The following is a 19,701-nucleotide window of genomic DNA, read 5'->3' as shown; positions in this document are numbered from 1 at the left end:
GACCTCTGGGATCAGTTGACGGGCTGAGCCTCTCTTCCCCCCCATCGGGACGCCTTTGGGTAAGAATCTAACACTTGGTTTTACCAAGTGCCTCCCCGGGAAACTTAGAAACCTCTATAGAGTCACTTTTATGTCTTTTGATGCATCTGTATTGTCCAAAGCTTTGGTATTAGCATGTGCCTTGCAGTCAGTGAATTTATCACCGGTAATCCAAAGAACCTGTGTGTCTGTTGCTTTAATAAATTGCTTTGATTTATTGGTCTAGCTGTGATGGTGGTCATTGAACGCGACCAGACGCTTTAAGTGTGGCCGTGGTAGTTCATGCAGCACGACTAGACAAAAGGTGCCTACGTTATTTGTGCATCAGTAATCATGATAGTTCAGTGCACTGAATGCGACTGGACTTATAACGACAAATTGGGTACCTTCCAAAGCCCTCTTGACACAACAGAAAACCACCCGAGGAGCCAGGCACATCATAGGCAGGATGCTGGATAGAGCTATGATGGCCCTCCACATACTCTTGCATGAAAGAAAATCTGACTTAGTAGAAGGAAATTACAGGACTTTATCTTGTTTGCTGTAATTTTACATCTGTAGTTGGTGTCGTGGTTTAGCCCCAGCCAGCAACTAAGCACCACGCAGCCGCTCGCTCACTCCCCCTACCCCGATGGGATGGGGGAGAGAATCGGAGGAGTAAGAGTGAGAAACACTCCTGGGTTGAGATAAGAACAGTTTAATAATTGAAATAAAGTAAAATAGTAATGCTAATAGTAACAGTATAATAATGATAATAATAATAATGATACACGAAGCAAGTGATGCACAATGCAATTGCTCACCACCCGCCGACCGATACCCAGACAGTTCCCGAGCAGCGATCGCTGCTCCCTGGCCACCCCCCCCCAGTTTATATACTGAGCATGACGTCATATGGTATGGAATAGCCCTTTGGGCAGTTTGGATCAACTATTCTGGCTGTGCCCCCTCCCAGTTTCTTGTGCGCCTGGCAGAGCATGGGAAGCTGAAAAAGTCCTTGACTAGCATAAGCAGTACTCAGCAACAACTAAAAACATCAGCATGTTATCAACATTCTTCTCCTACTAAATCCAAAACACAGCACTATGCCTGCTGCTAGGAAGAAAATTAACTCTATCCCAGCCGAAACCAGGACATTGGTTTGTTCTAAAAGAGGAAGCCTTTCAAAGCGTCATCTCCTCTGCAGTATCTGGAGAATTTTTCCTACCTCACCTTAGTCTGAACTTTTCATCCATTTATGTTTTGCTTTAAAAGTGTGCCACCAACAGGACACTTGATTGTCAGATTTAGAACAAGCTCCTCAGAAGCTATTTATAGCATCATTTTCCTCTTAGAATCCCCATCCAATACTCTTCCTTCCCTCCTCTTATCAACAGAATTGCTCAACTGATTCTGGTTTTATCCGTGCTTTTCCACCCTTCAGGCTTAGCTCCCCCCCATTCTTTCCCTTCCCCCACTTCTATTTATTCAACTTTATTGCAATCTTTGTTTGCATAACTTTCCTAACTTTCATTTGTTTTTTCATCTCTACTGTCCCACCCTTTCCCAAGCCCCTATCTCAGTTTTATATCCTATAACTTGGGCCCCATCACACATTGTCTCCATACCTCAAATATTAATCAGTTCAATCTTCACAACATCCATTTTTCCCATGTCTAGCTCACTCCCAGTAACCATTTCCTCTGCTTCTACTCCCATGACACTGAATGTCCATTGTTTAATTCTGATATTAACAATATAAATGTATTTACACCTATTTTGCATCAGCCAGATGTTTTGCCAATAAGTGCTATTTCCCTACCTCATCAAATACATTCCCATGATTCCTGTCACATATTTATAATGTTTGATTCTGTCATTCTCTGTCCCAAGTCCTTTTTTCTTTCCTTCTGACCAGGAGCAAACCGACTTCTTCAGAAAGATCAGCAATTTCTTACATCATCTCAGTGAACAGGTATGTAGGGATTTGACTTTGTTCTGCTTCAAAAATCTAATAAGCACCCACTTCACCCACAACCTAAAATAAACTGTTCACCTGAGATTGAGAGATTCAAGAATGGCCTGATCTGTACTTCAGAATGAATCTTTTAAAGGCAGCAGACTAATTTCAAGAAAGCACCAACAGAACTGAGAGCAGAATATGCCTTTAAAAATGCTGTCACTTCCTTTTTTTACACATCTCATAAGCTAGAGCATATTCACTCTTACATTTCTGCAGTCCAGGGGGCAAAGGCAACTACAAAATATAGAAGTTACAGCCAAGTACACACTCCCATTGGCTTTTTGGCATAGACTGGATATGGCATATGAAGAAACTGGGACTTCAGAAGCAACAAACCCATGCAGGGCATATGGCAACAGGAGAGCTCTGCAACTAGCTAGTCTTTCCATCAGAGTGCTCAGCGATCACCAAGTTACGAAAGAAAATTCCAGCAAAAAATATTTCCTGGGCTGTAAAGAAAATGATTACACCAACTTAATTATCAACAAAACATACCTAAGGGGCATAACCTTGTTTGCAGCATTGGGATTTGTTCACTTCATTTCTCACATGCTGAAATAACAACATACACCAGAAAAAGCTGAGGATTTCAAGGCTGGTGTTGCAATTCTTGGGCTGGTGCTTCAGGCTACTTCTGACCCTGCTCTGAGCTCCAGGAGAGCAGCCTCTGTTTGTTCCCTCACAACTCTGTCCCTCCTAAAGCTCTTGCAGGCTCTGTGCAGTCCCATGTATTAGCAAAGACTGCACAAGACAACCCCTTCTCTTACATTTTTAACACAGCAGCACAACTCCAGGCCTTAGAAATTCTTCTGAGAGAAGTCAGTGTGAAGAACCACTAATCAGAGCTTTATACAAAAGACAAATTCTGCCTGCCTGCCTTATTACCTGTGCCAATACCCCCAATCACAGTCATTCAAAAACTCTACCTTTTCTGTGAACCCCAAATTTAACAAAACAAATAAGATACAATATCTACCACACAGGCATGCTACATCCTCTTTTCCCCTTTTTCAACTTTTGATTATGTAATTTTGGAATGTATACCAATATAGAAGTAATGCTTGAAAGAGCACAGAATAAAAATGTAATGTTAAAAACATCAACAAATATATGTTTACAAATGCTTCATTACCAAATGAAGCATTACAATGAAACTCAAAGAATTTGAGAAAACAAAAATATTGTTCAATAGCCAGCCACGAGCATAGCAGCTGTGGAGCAAATATGATATAAGAATATGAGATAAAGACTTCATTTGAAGATGTTGCTAAAATGGAGAGACATGAATTTGATGGGTGGACCACTCGATGGATAAGGAATAGGCTGGATGGCCACACTCAGAGAGTTGCAGTCAACGGCTCGATGTCTGGGGGGGGACCAGTGACGAGTGGTGTCCCTCAGGGGTCCATATCAGGACCAGTATTATTTAACGTCTTTGTCGGGGACATGGACAGTGGGATTGAGTGCACCCTCAGCAAGTTTGTGGATGACACCAAGCTGAGTGGTGTGGTTGATACTCTAGAGGGAAGGGATGCCATCCAGAGGGACCTTGACAAGCTAGAGAGGTGGGCCCTTGCAAACCTCACAAAGTTCAACAAGTCCAAGTGCAAGGTCCTGCACCTGGGACGGGGAAATCCCCAATATCAATACAGGCTGGGGGATGAGCGGCTTGAGTGCAGCCCTGCAGAGAAGGACTTGGGGGTATTGGTGGATGAAAAGCTGGACATGAGCCAGCAATGTGTGCTTGCAGCCCAGAAAGCCAATTGTATCCTGGGCTGCATCAAAAGAAGCATGGCCAGCAGGCCGAGGGAGGTGATTCTCCCCCTCTACTCTGCTCTCATGAGACCCCACCTGGAGTACTGTGTTCAGCTCTGGGGCCCCCAGTACAAGAAGGACATGGGCCTGTTGGAGCGAGTTCAGAGGAGGGCCACAAAAATGGTCAGAGGGCTGGAACACCTTCCCCATGAGGACAGGCTGAGAGAGTTGGGGTTGTTTAGCCTAGAGAAGGCTCCAGGGAGACTTTATTGCAGCCTTGCAGTACTTAAAGGGGGCCTACAGGAAAGATGGGGAGGGACTCTATCAGGGAGTGTAATGATAAGATGAGGGGTAACAGTTTTAAACTGAAAGAGGGTAGATTTAGATTAGATATTAGGAAAAAATTCTTTATTCTGAGGGTGGTGAGACACTGGAACAGGTTGTCCAGAGAAGCTGTGGATGTCCCCTCCCTGGAAGTGTTCAAGGTCTGGTTGGATGGGGCTTTAGGCAACCTGGTCTAGTGAAAGGTGTCCCTGTCTGTGGCAGGGGGGTTGGAACTAGATGATCTTTAAGGTCCCTTCCAACCCAAACCATTCTATGATTCTATGATCTGTAGATGGCTGTATTTTTTAGTAGCTCAAATATTTAATACAAGCACCAGTAGTTTTGTGTGAAATAATCTCATAAAAAGTATTTTAAAGTTGAAGGGAAAAGGCTATTTTGAACTATAAATTTGTTAAAACATACACTTGATCTTTTCTGAAGGCCTGGAATTAAAATCTCTCTGCACTTATGTCACTGGCAACATATTTGCCACCACCTTTGGATCAGAATTTAATTTCTAATCTTTGATGGACCTGTAGCTTCAAAAGAACAAACTTCAAAGCCCTGTTCTTTCACTGCTAGCCACAAATAAACTTTATTTTTAAAAATGACAACTTACAGATCAGACAAACCCAGATGGCGAAAAGCCTTCTTGGACAAACTTGAGAGCTTGTTTCTGGATAAATTGCTATGGGAAAACAGAAAAATTGTATTAATTAGGGCTGCTTTTTCTTACACTCCCAATACAGTTTGTGTGTCTCAAAAAAAAAAAAAATGAAAAGCCCAAACCAGCTCTAAAAAGCTCTTATTCCTTTAAGTTCAGTGGGAAAGGAACACTGCCCAGTCTCTTTTTACAGTTTGATGGGTTTCAAGGATTTGAATCCACCCTGTGTCTGAAGTTAAATACATTCTTTAAAATCAAACTCAAAAGGGGGTCAATATTTTCACTTAAAGCACTTGTGTTCATTACAGAAAAGCAGCAGATTTAATTGTGTTTCACAAGTATTATGTAAAGTCTAGGTGTTAATTATATGCTTAATTTATTCATAAGTGAAATGGTTGTATCCCTTTTTTTGATACTGCACCAAACTCTGTACTCACATACTAGCACACATCCACATCAGAGACTTTTAGTTATTATGTTCAAATTACATGTGCAATATGCACCCACAGGAAAGAGCAAAAGCAAAAATGTAAAATGCCTATATTGGGCTTTTTTATGTCAATTAAGTATTTACAGTTTCCAGTGGTAATTAAGTGAAAGGTCCTCTCCCATTATGCAGAGCAAAGAAATGCTCATCTGAATCAGAAATGCTCCCCTTCCCAGGCTTACGAAAATGCTTTCTCCAAACCAAAATAATGCTGGTTTTCTATAGTCTTATCAGTCCACAAATTAAAGATAGTGAGAGCAGTAAACTGTAAAACTGCCAGTAGTGTAGTGCAAATCAGCATTATGAGCCAAAATACCACATAAAACTTATGTGGTATTATAGAGGTGCCATAGGGGCTCCATATTTTAAGTTGCGTAGCATTTAAAACAGGGATTAAATCTCTTCCCCCTGCCCCCTGACTAAAAAACACAGTGTTTACTCCCCTTACTTTCAGCCCTTGATCTCTGACTACAAGATAATTTTCAGAGAAATTACGGGGATACAAGTCGCATCTTTTATAAACATTTAGAATGGAATCTTTAAGAGATTTTATTTACTCTACTTTTGTTGATTCCTTCTAGCAAACAATGGCCTGAAGTTTGCAAGCTGACTGGTCCTAATGTGTGAGAACAAAATGGGTGAGCTACTGTTTCATTACTCAGGTCAACTGAGCTGCCCTATAGTAGATGCTGGTGGAAACATCTCATGTGGATCCTGATGGTCAAAATTAAAGTACAATTTGCATGTAGGACAGAAGTTGTGGTTAAGTAAAAGCCAGTCAATATGTTAACTAACTATGATGTTTTTCCTAATTTTCACAAACAATAGGTTAGGAGGTTGAAAGAAAGAAGTTAAATCCTCCTATGAAATTGGGCTCTTCTCTCCAGCACTGAGACAACACAAAACATGTCAAATCTTACCCTTCCACAGGTGATTCTCACTCATCAAAAAAAATATCCATCCAGTCCTGACATTGCTGAGCAGCGCACACAGATGCCCCCATGGTGTTCCCAAATGAGGCAAGTACCTGCTTCTCTTACCTGCACAGTGACTAAATCCCATCTTCCCTGAAAGACAACCAGTTATACAGTGGGTTCTAACTACAGGTAGGTACCCATGCCACTTACTAGTCTAGTGGGATGCCACTTACTAGTCTAGTAGAAGGCAACATATTCCAGGTCATGGGAGGACAAGATTTAAATCTTGGTTTCTGCACAGCAGAGAACCCCACTCTTCCATACCAGGAGGACTCCCTAACCATCGAATGATGGGTCCCTCAGGGAAATCTCTGTCCAGCTGAAGGTGTTCCATTTCATATGATCTTCCCTGACACCCTAAAAGGGAAAGCCCAGGCTCAAGCTCTGACTCCAGACCAAGCCAAATAGAAGGGGCTTTGAAAATCACCCCTCTCCCACTTTCTAAATACTAGATATAATACAGATCTGAAAATGAGCCTCAAACATCTTAAGAGCCCCAGCCATCCTATGAGATGGTATTTCTCTCTTTTTCTCTTAAGATAAAATCCTAAAAATATATTTTTAAGAAAATCTTAAAAAAAAAAGACTGATTCCAGGAAAGGGTATTTTGTTGGTAAGCTGCAGTGGACATAAGAGCCTAACTACTTCACGAGCAGGACTGAACAGGACTGAAGTCCCATTTTTCCTACGGATTTCCTCCTGGCTAGTTACATGCTTCCTTGCTTAACTTACTAATGGTCATCTAATTCTCCATTTCTCTGTGAGGAGATGAGCTGCCTCATTCAGAGATATGAGCTCTACTGGACAGCAGACTGTTCAGTGTTGCTGTAATTGTATTTTGTTGTCATTTAGCTTCAGGCCACTCATCGCTTTTGGTGAATTATTGCAACCCCCTAGGCGTAAGAATAGCCCTTACTTGATTTAAATTCATAAGCCAGACTTACTGTCCAAATATCAGTGAGTATGTTACTTTCTGAACACTTCATGCAGGTATAAATGACTGCATGAACCAGTGAGGAACTGGAACAATTAATTCAAGCAAAATTATAATAAAGAATTATTATTTTAACAAATCCAGTTGTGAAACACCAAAAGTAACTCAATAAGTTTAATTGTCTTTTCAGATTTTTACCAGTTGAGTTGCTCTTCTCAAATATCTTTCTAGATGGGTAGATTCGGTGTCCTAATCTGTATACAGTATTCCAATAGATGCCTTCCCAGCAGCTAAAGTAATGGGGAAAAGATGCAAAAGTCTAACACAAAATTACTTCTGATCATAGACTGAATTTGCTTTGTTCTGCTGCATCATGCTGAGATTCTGTTTCAATATAGCCACTAAACATTTCTCTGCAACTGTGCCACTTAGCCAATAATTTCTCATTGTGCATTTCCACAGTCAGCGCATATGCACTTGACTTTATGGAATTTCATCTTATACAATCATAATTCACTGGGAAATTGACACACAGGTAGACACACAAACTCATTCTGGAAGATACTTCCCTTATTCGCCAACTGATTATAGTAAAAGCAATTTACTTCATTAAGGACTATATGAAGTAATATGTAACCCTCATAGGCCAGTGAGATCTGGTTCATACTCTTCCAGTGTTTGTTCCACATTAAGGATAGAAATTACTGTGTAGGCAAATTCAGATATTCATGCCCACTTCTTTACATAAACTAATTGCTATTCCTTGGAAAATATAGGTGCAGAAAGTGAGTCCATTTTATTAACAAAGCAATCAGTCCTAAGCCCAATTCAACAATTCTTCCATATTACAAGAAAGCATTTAGGCTTACAAGCCTGAGGCTTGGCCTTACATCTTCTTGATCTCATTAGAAATTTAATAAAAGCAAGGGTTTAATTAAGTGATAAATATATCTAACAAAGATGGATGGATTTAAACACACTTGAATACTTGGCTAAAACAGTGAGCCCCACACATGATCTCAATGTTTTGTAGGACTGGAACCACAATTTTCCATATAAGTAGCAGGAATGAGTTACTATATGTCTGTCCCACTGAAAGGCACTCCAGTCTTTCAGGGATATGTATTTAAACAAAAAAATCCCACAAAATCTTTCTTTATAACTCATCATTTTTCTCTGTACTTTGCTAAATATAAACTGTAAGTAATCTAGAAAAACACAGTCAAAAAGCTGCACAGGCACCAACTCTGTTTCCTGAAGTTCATGAACTGCAAAGTGCAACTGGGTGGGAAAATAACCACATTCTTATATTCTGCTTTGGGTGCATCAGTTCAGCTCAGAATTGAGCTGAAGTGAATCTTCTGATCATCCTCACTTACAAGACTTAAGTTCACAGGCATGGCAGAGTCTCAGGGCATGTAAACTAGTCAAACTACATCAGAAGATGCGCTCCATGCATGGACCAAATGCACTTCTAGCTGCTAGAACATGTTCAGCCCACTGAATCGGACTAGAGCTAGCCCAAAGTCAAAACCATGTCACTGAGTGTGATGCATATAGTGTGGACATCATACTCTCACCACCAAATGACTCAGTAGAGAGATGCACTCCTTTGTGCTCCACTACTTACTAAAAGAGACACAGCCAGAGACCACTGTTAGAGAAAAGATAATGAGCTGGATGGGTCTTTTTGCCATTCCACATTATGTTCTTATGATCTACCAATTCCTTATCATACATGTCATATTTCACGCCCATTAATGACAGGAGGCCATTAGAAGTTAAAACATTTTATATTAAGGAAACAGGAAGAGAGAGAAGGGAATTAACAAGGTTTGGACAGTTTTAACTTAGAAGACAGAAGCTATCCTTACTCACATGTATTGTAGGTTGACGTTTTTCACAAATGCCTGATGGGACACAAACCTTAAGCCTGAATCCACCACAGTCCTGTGAAAGTACATAAAACTTAGAATACTTAATTTAAAATACAATGGAAAGAATAATGATAATGTTTAAAATAAGAATGTGGATGAAATATCAACTAGGCTGAACTGCAAGCTCTACAGCTGTCTTCTGTAATGCAAAAAGTTAGCCCTACTCTCTCATGAGGTCTGTAAATGCTTCTGCAAGAGAAATAAAGAAATAAAATTATCACATATACTCACAGATTTTTAAGTCCAATATAAAATCCAACTTCATTGTCTTTGATACTTTCTAATTTCTTCTGGTTTGCGATGTAACTGTTAAAAAAGACAAAAAACAAAGTAAGAAAGTGGCTCCTTCCATGGCTTTGATTGATCAGAAGTCAGCAGTGAAGTCTGAAAGCCGGCAGTGGTTGCTGACCTATTGCACTGTATTTGGTTTACATGGCAATGTTTTGGTAGTAGGGGGGCTGCAGGAGTGGCTTCTGTGAGAAGATGCCAGAAGCTGCCCCCCATGTCGGACAGAGCCAGTTCCAGCTGGCTACAAAACACACCCACTGCTGGCCAAAGCTGAGCGAATCAGTGACACCGGTGGCGCCTCTGTGATAACATATTTAAGAAAGAGTAATAACTGCTGTGCAACAGCAGCTGGGAGAGAGGAGCAAGAAAAATGTGAGAGAAACAACTCTGCAGACACCAAGGTCAGTGAAGAAGGAGGGGGAGGAGGTGCTCCAGATGCTGGAGCAAAATTCCCCTGAAGCCCATGGTGAAGACCATAGTGAAGCAGGTTGTTCCCCCTGCAGCCCTTGGAGGTCCACAGTGAAGCAGATATCCACCTGCAGCCCGTGGATGATCCCACACCGGAGCAGGTGGGTGTGCCCTGAAGGAAGCTGTGACCCCATGGAGAGCCTATGCTGGAGCAGGTCTTCTGGCAGGACCTGTGGCCCCATGCTGGAGAAGTCCGTTCCTGAAGGACTGTACGCTGTGGAAAGGGACCATGCTGGAGCAGTTCTTGAAGAACTGCAGCCCGTGGGAAGGACCCACGTTGGAGCAGTTTGTGAAGGACTGTATCCCATGGGAGGGACCCCACGCTGGAGCAGGGGAAGAGCGTGAGGAGGAAGGAGTGGCAGGACAAAGCGTTATGAACTGACTGCAACCCCCATTCCCCATCCCTGTGCACCACTCAAGGGGAAGAGGTAGAGAAGTGGGGAGTGAAGCTGAGCCTGGGAAGATGGGAGGGGTGGGGGGAAGGTGTTTTATAGATCCATTCTTATTTCTCATTATCCTACTCTGATATGGTTGGCAATAATTTAAATTAATTTCCCCAAGTCGAGCCTGTTTTGTCCGTGACAGCAATTGGTGAGTGATCTCCCTGTCCTTATCTTGACCCATGAGCTTTTTGTCGTATTTTTTCCCCTTGTCCTGTTCAGGAGGGAGAGTGATAGAGTGGCCTGGTGGGCACTTGGCAGCCAGCCAAAGTCAACTCACCACATGCAATTAACATTGAGCTCTAGTTCAAGCACCTGCAGAGCAAAAGTGCTCATTAAAATCTTCCCCATCATTTATTATTGTGGTATGGGGCTGGAGGAGGAACAATTGAGTTTTGCACAGGGGAAATGAGTTCATCAAGAAAAGAAGTCACCCTGAATACACAATAAATAAAGCTACATTACAGTGTCACTGTTTTCCAGGACACTGCTTCGTGGGTTTTACAACAGGAAAAGGGCCAACTTTCATGGTAGTAGCAGAGTTGCTCCCATTTACATTTGGGGGGGCTGCCCTAATCTTATTTCCCTCATTTTGTTCTTAACTTAATCACTCATTAAATTCATTTTCTCCCTTTCCCAAAGTAGTTGGAGTTTTATTTTATAAGGTGTGGCAATAGGAAAACAGAAGAAAGGGAGGCTACACTTCATTATATTACATACACAAGTGGAAATTAAGAGAAACTGTCATAATAGACCAAAGCATTGTCAGTCCTCCCACGTACCGTGAATTTCTGCTTGAACCCCCAAAAGATGTGGGCATGCAAGCTGGTCTTTTGTATTATTACCATGTGAGATCTATGAATGACCAGTGACATCCCACAAATTGGAAATTAAAATCTTGTACAGATAATACATAGGATGATACATAGCTTATCTCTTCTGCAGACAGAAAAAAGTTTCACAGTGCAAATCATGCTGTCCAGGAAGGAGGAATCAGAGGAAAGTACAATTCAACTGACCTTATGAGCAGAAACATAAGTCTGCTGTGGGAAATCACCTTGTCAAAGAGTCCATGTATTTCAAAAGATAACCCCAGTCACAGACAAACTGAAACTGAGATTCACGGGTATTTTCATAAGCATCCAGAATAAAGCAAAGCCACAATACAGTACGTTTTAGTAAACACGAAGAGTATTTATTTTGCTAGAATAAAACTTGTTTTCACTTTAAGTGTCTCTTGTACTTAAAGGAACTCTGGTGAATTGGAGAAGAAAGTGTATCGCTTTCCCAAAGACAACAAAATCTACCATAGCTGGTGTTTTAGAGAAATCTTTTGTGTGCCCACATCCCAACAGAAGCTTGAGAATCCCAAGAGGTGGGCTGGGCTTCCCTCCAAGCTGCAAATCTGACTTAGGCTACAGTCTTGCTGAGCACCAGGAAAAGCAAAAAAAGTCCCCTAATGGGATTCATTGTCTCCCGGGAAAAACAAAGGCAGACAAAAGACAACACATGATAATGGACAAAACACGTTACCACAGCATCATATCACATCAATGACTGGTCTGCAGGGATTCTTAGCATAAGATTAACATGGTGCACCCATTGTAAGGTAAGTTTCCTATATATTTTGTGTCCTTTGTTGGATTTTTAAATGAATTTGATTTGATCTCTTGGGGTTTATTAATCTATTTTTCATTTGTTGGTTGATTTATGTATTTTGCCAAGTGTCCTGGTTTTGGCTGGAATGGAGTTAATTTTCTTCCTAGTAGCTAGCATAGTGCTGTATTTTAGATTTAGTAGGAGAAGAATGTTGATAACACACTGATGTTTTAGTTGTTGCTAAGTACTGCTTATGCTAGTCAAGGACTTGTCAGCTTCCCATGCTCTGCCAGGTGCACAAGAAGCTGGGAGGGGGCACAGCCAGAATAGTTGATCCAAACTGACCAAAGGGCTATTCCATACCATATGACGTCATGCTCAGTATATAAACTGGGGGGGGTGGCCAGGGAGCAGGGATCGCTGCTCGGGAACTGGCTGGGTATCAGTCGGTGGGTGGTGAGCAATTGCATTGTGCATCACTTGCTTTGTATATTATTATTATTGTTATTATTATTATATTGTTATTATTATCATTACTATTTTACTTTATTTCAATTATTAAACTGTTCTTATCTCAACCCAGGAGTGTTTCTCACTCCTACTCCTCCGATTCTCTCCCCCATCCCATTGGGGTAGGGGGAGTGAGCGAGCAGCTGCGTGGTGCTTAGTTGCTGGCTGGGGCTAAACCACAACACCTTCATTCCTGCTCTTCTGCATTTGCCCTGTCTCCTTCCGGTCTTGCAGGGTGCTCATTGGTTGAATGTTGAGAACAGAGTGAGGAAAATACCTTTGATATTTCTTGCATAACTTTATTTTAGCATGATGTTGTCTAAGTGACAATTAAGATGAGACTTAATTAAATCCCCTGTTCTTCCTCAGGGCAAATTCAGAGGCAGTAAGATCATCCACTCACAGGACTCCCAAATAGAAGGACTGATAGCCTTTACTAGACTTCTTTATTGTTTTTACTTAGTGTCGTGGTTTAGCCCCAGCCAGCAACTAAGCACCACGCAGCTGTGCCCACTCCCAGCTTCTTGTGCACCTGGCAGAGCATGGGAAGCTGACAAGTCCTTGACTAGCATAAGCAGTACTTAGCAACAACTAAACCATCAGTGTGTTATCAGCATTCTTCTCCTACTAAATCCAAAACACAGCACTATGCCAGCTACTAGGAAGAAAATTAACTATCCCAGCCGAAACCAGGACAGAAGGAAAACAGACAGAGAAACACAGAAGGAGAAGGGACTCAGAAGAGTAAAAGAAAAGAAACTGAGCAACCAGTTTACAGTAGCCATCAACAGTTCTCTGACAAGCACTACCATAACCCAGCTCCATCACTTAAAGACATTTATCACAAATCGAGATCTGACATTGTGTCCTGGTTTTGGCTGGGATAGAGTTAATTTTCTTCCTAGTAGCAGGCATAGTGCTGTGTTTTGGATTTAGTAGGAGAAGAATGCTGATAACACACTGATGGTTTAGTTGTTGCTGAGTACTGCTTATGCTAGTCAAGGACTTGTCAGCTTCCCATGCTCTGCCAGGTGCACAAGAAGCTGGGAGGGGGCACAGCCAGAATAGTTGATCCAAACTGACCAAAGGGCTATTCCATACCATATGGCGTCATGCTCAGTATATAAACTGGGGGGGGGGGGTTGGCTGGGGAGCAGCGATTGCTGCTTGGGAACTGTCTGGGTATCGGTCGGCAGGTGGTGAGCAATTGCATTGTGCATCACTTGCTTTGTATATTATTATTATTGTTATTATCATTATTATATTGTTATTATTATCATTACTATTTTACTTTATTTCAATTATTAAACTGTTCTTATCTCAACCCAGGAGTGTTTCTCACTCTTACTCCTCCAATTCTCTCCCCCATCCCACTGGGGCAGGGGGAGTGAGCGAGCAGCTGCGTGGTGCTTAGTTACTGGCTGGGGCTAAACCACGAGACATTACAATTTTATTATTACTTTATTACTATTATTATTATTTTATTTCAATTATTAAACTGTTCTTATCTTAACCCACGAGTTTTCTTACTTTTGCCCTTCCGATTCTCTCTGCCATCCCACCAGGGGGGAGGGTGAGCAAGCAGCTGTGTGGCACTTGGTTGCTGACAGGGGCTAAACCACGACACATTGCAATTTTAATCATGAAAACATTTAACCAGAACCTCCCACTATGAGAAGCTACAAAACTGACATAACTTACAGTGTCACATAGAAATATATTAGTACATTACATTCTGTGGTAAACCTCAACCAGTGTAAAAGAGCTCAGCTCTACTGAAGTTAATGAAGCAACCACAATTTACACCAGATTAAGCTCTCAGTATGAGCAGACCATCTATAAAAAATAAAAATTAAAAAAAAAAATCAGTATTGGTCCATTAGGGAACAAACCAAAGGGTCAACATTTGGAATGATGAAGCAACATAAATTCATAATCTTTCCTCCCCTATCTTTCTCTTATTGCATCACTCAAAAAAAAAAATTAAAAAAAAGAAAGTTCCACACTTTACTCTGAGCTGGTACTAGGCTGCTTATGGTGAATGATTTCTGACTTTCTATAATTGTACTTCAAGTAGGGACTGGACTCAAAAGAAATTTTGGCTAAGTGCAACTACAAATTACTCAAAATAATAACTGTTATTCAATACATTTGTATACTACCCACTTAGTACAGAACATGACAGTAAAGCAAATTTTACACAGTTGGAAATCCCTGAAGAGTAGACATGTAAATTAGCATAAGCAGGTCAGGTTCTCCTATGCTTCCTTACTTGCTTAACAAATCTTTTTTAAAATTAAATCTTTGCAGCTATTTCACATCAGTGAGAAAAAAAGAAGTACAATGACTGTGGCTGTACACTTCAAAGGGAAGCTGTTCTTTTGTTTAATTTAGAGAGAGGTTTGAAATAAAAACTCTTCTCTAAGTGAAGTCTATTTTTACCTTCTTCACAACTACTCTACCTTGATGTTATTTATCATCAAACATTAATACTCTAGAAGCTCCAACTTGCAGTGGGTGATGTTAAGAAATGCAATTTGCCTGCCTGTGCTTAAGAGTATCCAGCCTGTTCTTTAATTGAACATTTCTTATTGTAGCACAGAAGAAAAACATCCTGACTCATGGCTGGCTGAAGTCACATGAGGAGCTTGGAAGCTCCCACTACACACCACGAAGTGTAGCACTGCTGAAATCTGTCAGGCTATTACCCAATCAGATCACACTTATCAGCTCACAAATACCAATTACTGCCTCTAAACCAAACCTTCAGCTGTCTACAATACTATTCACTTGATTATACTATAGCATTTTGTCTCTCCTTCAATGAGTCATCAGTAAACTATTTTTTATACCTTTAATGTAATGTCCCCTTCATAAACTACTGATTCATTCTCATAAAGGCATTCAGAATCATACACCTACCGACTGCACATTGCAACCTACAATAACATGCTCATCTCGGCACACTTCAACAACTTAACTATTGAATAATATCACATATTCATATATCACCACTTCTGCAACATTCTGGAAAGGATATTTTAAAATCCTATGGTAAAAGATTTAAATCTTTCAAATAACTTTATTTTAAGAGAGTGGTCTTCATTTTTGTGCATTACACATGTAAAAAACTGTCTGTACAAAGTCAGTGAAGCAATTTTTTAATTACGAAAGCATGAAAAGAAATGAAAGCCATTTCTGTACTTTAAAACAGTTTAGATCATTTTGTGCTTCAACAGCTTTCACTCTTAACTTTCAAATTTGAAATGTCCATTTTCTTAAACTGAAAACATTTGGTCAGCAGAACTATGTCTCCCTAACATATTTGATTTACTGTATTTTCTCTGGATTTATGTACATTAAGGTATACTACCCCATTTGGAGGTATACTGGAAGACCAGCCACATGATAGTATCGATGACATTGATGTAAGCAATTAACACTGTAATTCAGCTCCAGAAATATTTCTGTTGCCAGAAAACTCCCATTATGGGAAAAATATTTTCTTAACACTCAAAAACATAAATCAATTATATGTTTAGCCCTGATTCATAAAGCTAGTAAAAAAAAAAAAGTTCTGAAAATTAATAAACATTCCCTGGTGAAATGTTTCTGAACTTTAGGAAAACTTTTTATTCTGAGTTATTTTTTCACCAGATCTTTAGGGAAAAAGGCAGCACACTCCAGACATTGAACTGTCAGTAGATGAATTACCATTTAATGAAAAGTCACATATGTCCCTAGCCTACACTACTGTGAGAGCTTTATGTAACATCCACAATTAAACACTGCAAAATTCCCTAGTGCTGTATTTTCTTACAAACTCAAATATCAAAAGAAGTTCATCAAAAGATATGGTAAAGCTTACAGACATTTTCAGCACACCTGGGCTAATTTATGGTTATGCATCAAAATCATGAAAAACTTATAGGCTGGACAAAATATTTTAACTTAGCAGATTCAAATGGGTTTCATTTGCAGTCCCACTGAAACTGTTAGTAAATTCTCATTCCCTAACTATTGTACCAATTAGTCTTAATAGTATGAAATTGTATTAGCTTTTTAAGAGATATATATTTTACATTGTATACTGCATAACCATGGTTAATTCAGCATAACTGTGGTGGGTTGACCCTGGCTGGATGCCAAGTGCCCACCAAAGCCGCTCTATCACTCCCCTTCTCAACTGGACAGGGGAGAGAAAATATAACGAAAACGCTTGTGGGTCGAGATAAGGACAGGGAGATCACTCACCAATTGCCGTCACGGGCAGAACAGACTCAACTTGGGGAAAATCAGTTTAATTTATTACCAGTCAAATCAGAGTAGGAAAATGAGAAATAAAACCAAATCTTAAAACACCTTCCCCACACACTCCCTTCTTCCCAGGCTCAACTTCACTCCCGATTTTTCTCTACCTCCTCCCCCCAAGCAGCACAGGGGGATGGGGAATGGGGGTTGCAGTCAGTTCATCACACATTGTCCCTGCTGCTCCTTCCTCCTCAGGGGAGGACTCCTCACACTCTGCCCCTGCTCCAGCGTGGGGTCCCTCCCACAGGAGAAAGTGCTCCACAAACTTCTCCAATGTGGGCCCTTCCCATGGGCTGCAGTTCTTCACGAACTGCTCCAGCATGGGTCCCTTCCATAGGGTGCAGTCCTTCAGGAAAAGACTGCTCCAGCGTGGGTCCCCCATGGGGTCACAAGTCCTGCCAGCAAACCTGCTCCAGCGTGGGCTCCTCTCTCTCCACAGGTCCACAGGCCCTGCCAGGAGCCTGCTCCAGTGCAGGCTTCCCACAGGGTCACAGCCTCCTTCAGGTACATCCACCTGCTCCAGCGTGGGGTCCTCCACAGGCTGCAGGTGGATATCTGCTCCACCGTTAACCCCCATGGGTGCAGGGGCACAGCCTGCCTCACCATGGTCTTCGCCATGGGCTGCAGGGGAATCTCTGCTCCAGTGCCTGGAGCACCTCCTCCCCCTCATTCTTCACTGACCTTGGTGTCTGCAGAGTCCTTCCTCTCACATATTCTCACTCCAGCTGCAGTTTGAGTCCCGTTGTGGGTTTTTTTTTTCCCCCTTCTTAAATATTTTATTACAGAGGCGCTACCACCGTCGCTGATTGGCTCGGCCTCCGCCAGCGGCGGGTCCGTGTTGGAGCCGGCTGGCATTGGCTCTATCGGACGTAGGGGAAGCTTCTAGCAGCTTCTCACAGAAGCCACTCCTGCAGCCCCCCGGCTACCAAAACCTTGCCATGCAAACCCAACTAAAGGGCCCCAGCTCACTGCAAGGAGGAGGACAGCCCCCAACTTGAAGATATGGACCTTTGTTTCTCAGAATCTTAAAGCCATCCACAAAGAAGAAAAGATACCCCTTGACTACCAAGATCACGCCAGCATTCTAGCCCCTCTAACACCTCTGTGAAACCCTCCCATTATCTGGCATCATAGATAAGGAACTGCAGCAAGACCGATTCCAGGGACGTCTAGATCAAGAAAGCAGCAGATGGATGATGACGCCATAGAATTATAGTTTCTTTGCAAAACAGTAGTATGTATGTGTTAAGTAGTGATTGGTCAAATCATGTTGTATCTGAATGCTTGAAAGGTATAAGAACCCTGTGTAAAACCGCATTCGGGGTCCCCCAATTTGAATGGGACACCTCATGAGCATGAATAAGGAATTACTCTTGTAATTCTATACTTTGTGTCCTAGCCTCTCTCCTCGGTCTGCACGGGCCAGTTGCAAAATTTTCGTGACAAAACCAAACATAAAATAAAGCTCAAGGGGTGTGAACTCACATAGTTTGAAAATAAAGCATAGAACTATATAACTTTGCATATCAGAAATTTCGGTTTCAGACAGATGTAGGGACCAATGATATAATCTCCACTCAAGAAAGAAATTTTTATATGTAGGACTAAGCTCCCCCAGGACAGACTCCCTAACAGCAGGCTAATGAGCATAATACCTATGTGTTGTGGTTTAACCCCAGCCGGCAACTAAGCACCACACAGCCACTCGCTCACTCCTCCCACAGCGGGATGGGGGAGAAAATCGGAAGAGTAAAAGTGAGAAAACTCGTGGGCTGAGATAAAGACAGTTTAATAGGTAAAGGAAAAGCTGTGCACACAAGCAAAACAAAACAAGGAATTCATTCACTACTTCCCATCAGCAGGCAGGTGTTCAGCCATCTCCAGGAAAGCAGGGCTCCATCACACATAACGGTTACTGGGGAAGACACAACGCCATAACTCCAAACATCCCCCCTTCCTTCTTCTTCCCCCAGCCTTTATTGCTGAGCATGACGTCATATGGTATGGAATATCCCTTTGGTCAGTTGGGGTCAGCTGTCCCGGCTGTGTCCCCTCCCAACTTCTTGTGCACCCCCAGCCTGCTCGCTGGTGGGGTGGGGTGGGGTGAGAAGCAGAAAAGGCCTTGATGCTGTGTAAGCACTGTTCAGCAGTAACTCAAACATCCCTGTGTTATCAACACTGTTTCCAGCACAAATCCAAAACATGGCCCTATACTAGCTACTATGAAGAAAACTAACTCTACCCCAGCCAAAACCAGCACACTATGATAGCAGCAAGTTCTTTACAGATATACAGGCTCAGTCCTCTTCCAATTTATTTTATTTTATTTTGCTGTCTTCATCTGGTATCATCAGTCCCAGATTTCAGAAGGCCAACATCAAAAAACAAAATATTCCATAACTCAGAAAACAGGCAAAGTCTCCAGTTAGCCCACTGCGGACTTGCCTAGAATTAAGCAATTTTACAAACAAGTGCTTGACTCTGTGGCTATGCAGTGTCTCCTGACAAATTCTTAGCAAGTCCTGTGGGTTTTTTGGGTTTGTTTTTGCTTTTTTTAAACTGTGAATCATTTTGTATTTCACAAAGAGTAGAAAACTGATTGCCACTATCACAGGCTCCTTAAGTCATAGTCCCATTTAGAGTATTTAACCATTAGTCACAGAAGACTATGGGAGGTAGCTTTCCATACACCAGTATATCAGTTCTAAAGCTGACAGAATTAACTCTTGGGCCTTTCTTTGCAACGACTGACACACACTTTTTGGAGCAAATTCTTCACTGCGTATATCCCACATTCAGATAAGTACTGTTCAGGGCTATCTGGAACAAAGGCCAAGTTCACAGATTATAGTTAGCTTCAAGAACTCCCTGTTCTTGATCTGTGGCTGTTTCAACTGCAAGGAGACACCAGGAGTCATTCTGCTCTGTGCCAAGATGCTATGACTGTCCAATTAGTAGCGTGCAGA

General features: G+C 41.6%; 1 protein-coding gene across 3 annotated transcripts in view; it reads right to left on the bottom strand.

Moving 5' to 3' along the window:
• Positions 1–19,701, bottom strand: part of LOC142596454 (BDNF/NT-3 growth factors receptor-like) — a 225,239-nt gene that overhangs the window by 188,521 nt on the left and 17,017 nt on the right. For all 3 annotated transcript variants that reach the window (XM_075725553.1, XM_075725554.1, XM_075725555.1), the window contains exons 2-4: positions 9,351–9,425; positions 9,061–9,132; positions 4,740–4,808 (exon numbers count right to left, since the gene is read on the bottom strand). In XM_075725553.1, the coding sequence (XP_075581668.1) occupies positions 4,740–4,808; positions 9,061–9,132; positions 9,351–9,425 (216 nt within the window). The remainder of the gene's footprint in view (positions 1–4,739; positions 4,809–9,060; positions 9,133–9,350; positions 9,426–19,701) is intronic.

The sequence above is a fragment of the Pelecanus crispus genome, chromosome W, assembly GCF_030463565.1.
Source record: "Pelecanus crispus isolate bPelCri1 chromosome W, bPelCri1.pri, whole genome shotgun sequence".
Classification (NCBI taxonomy): domain Eukaryota; kingdom Metazoa; phylum Chordata; class Aves; order Pelecaniformes; family Pelecanidae; genus Pelecanus; species Pelecanus crispus.
This window is presented reverse-complemented; position numbering and strand designations above follow the sequence as displayed.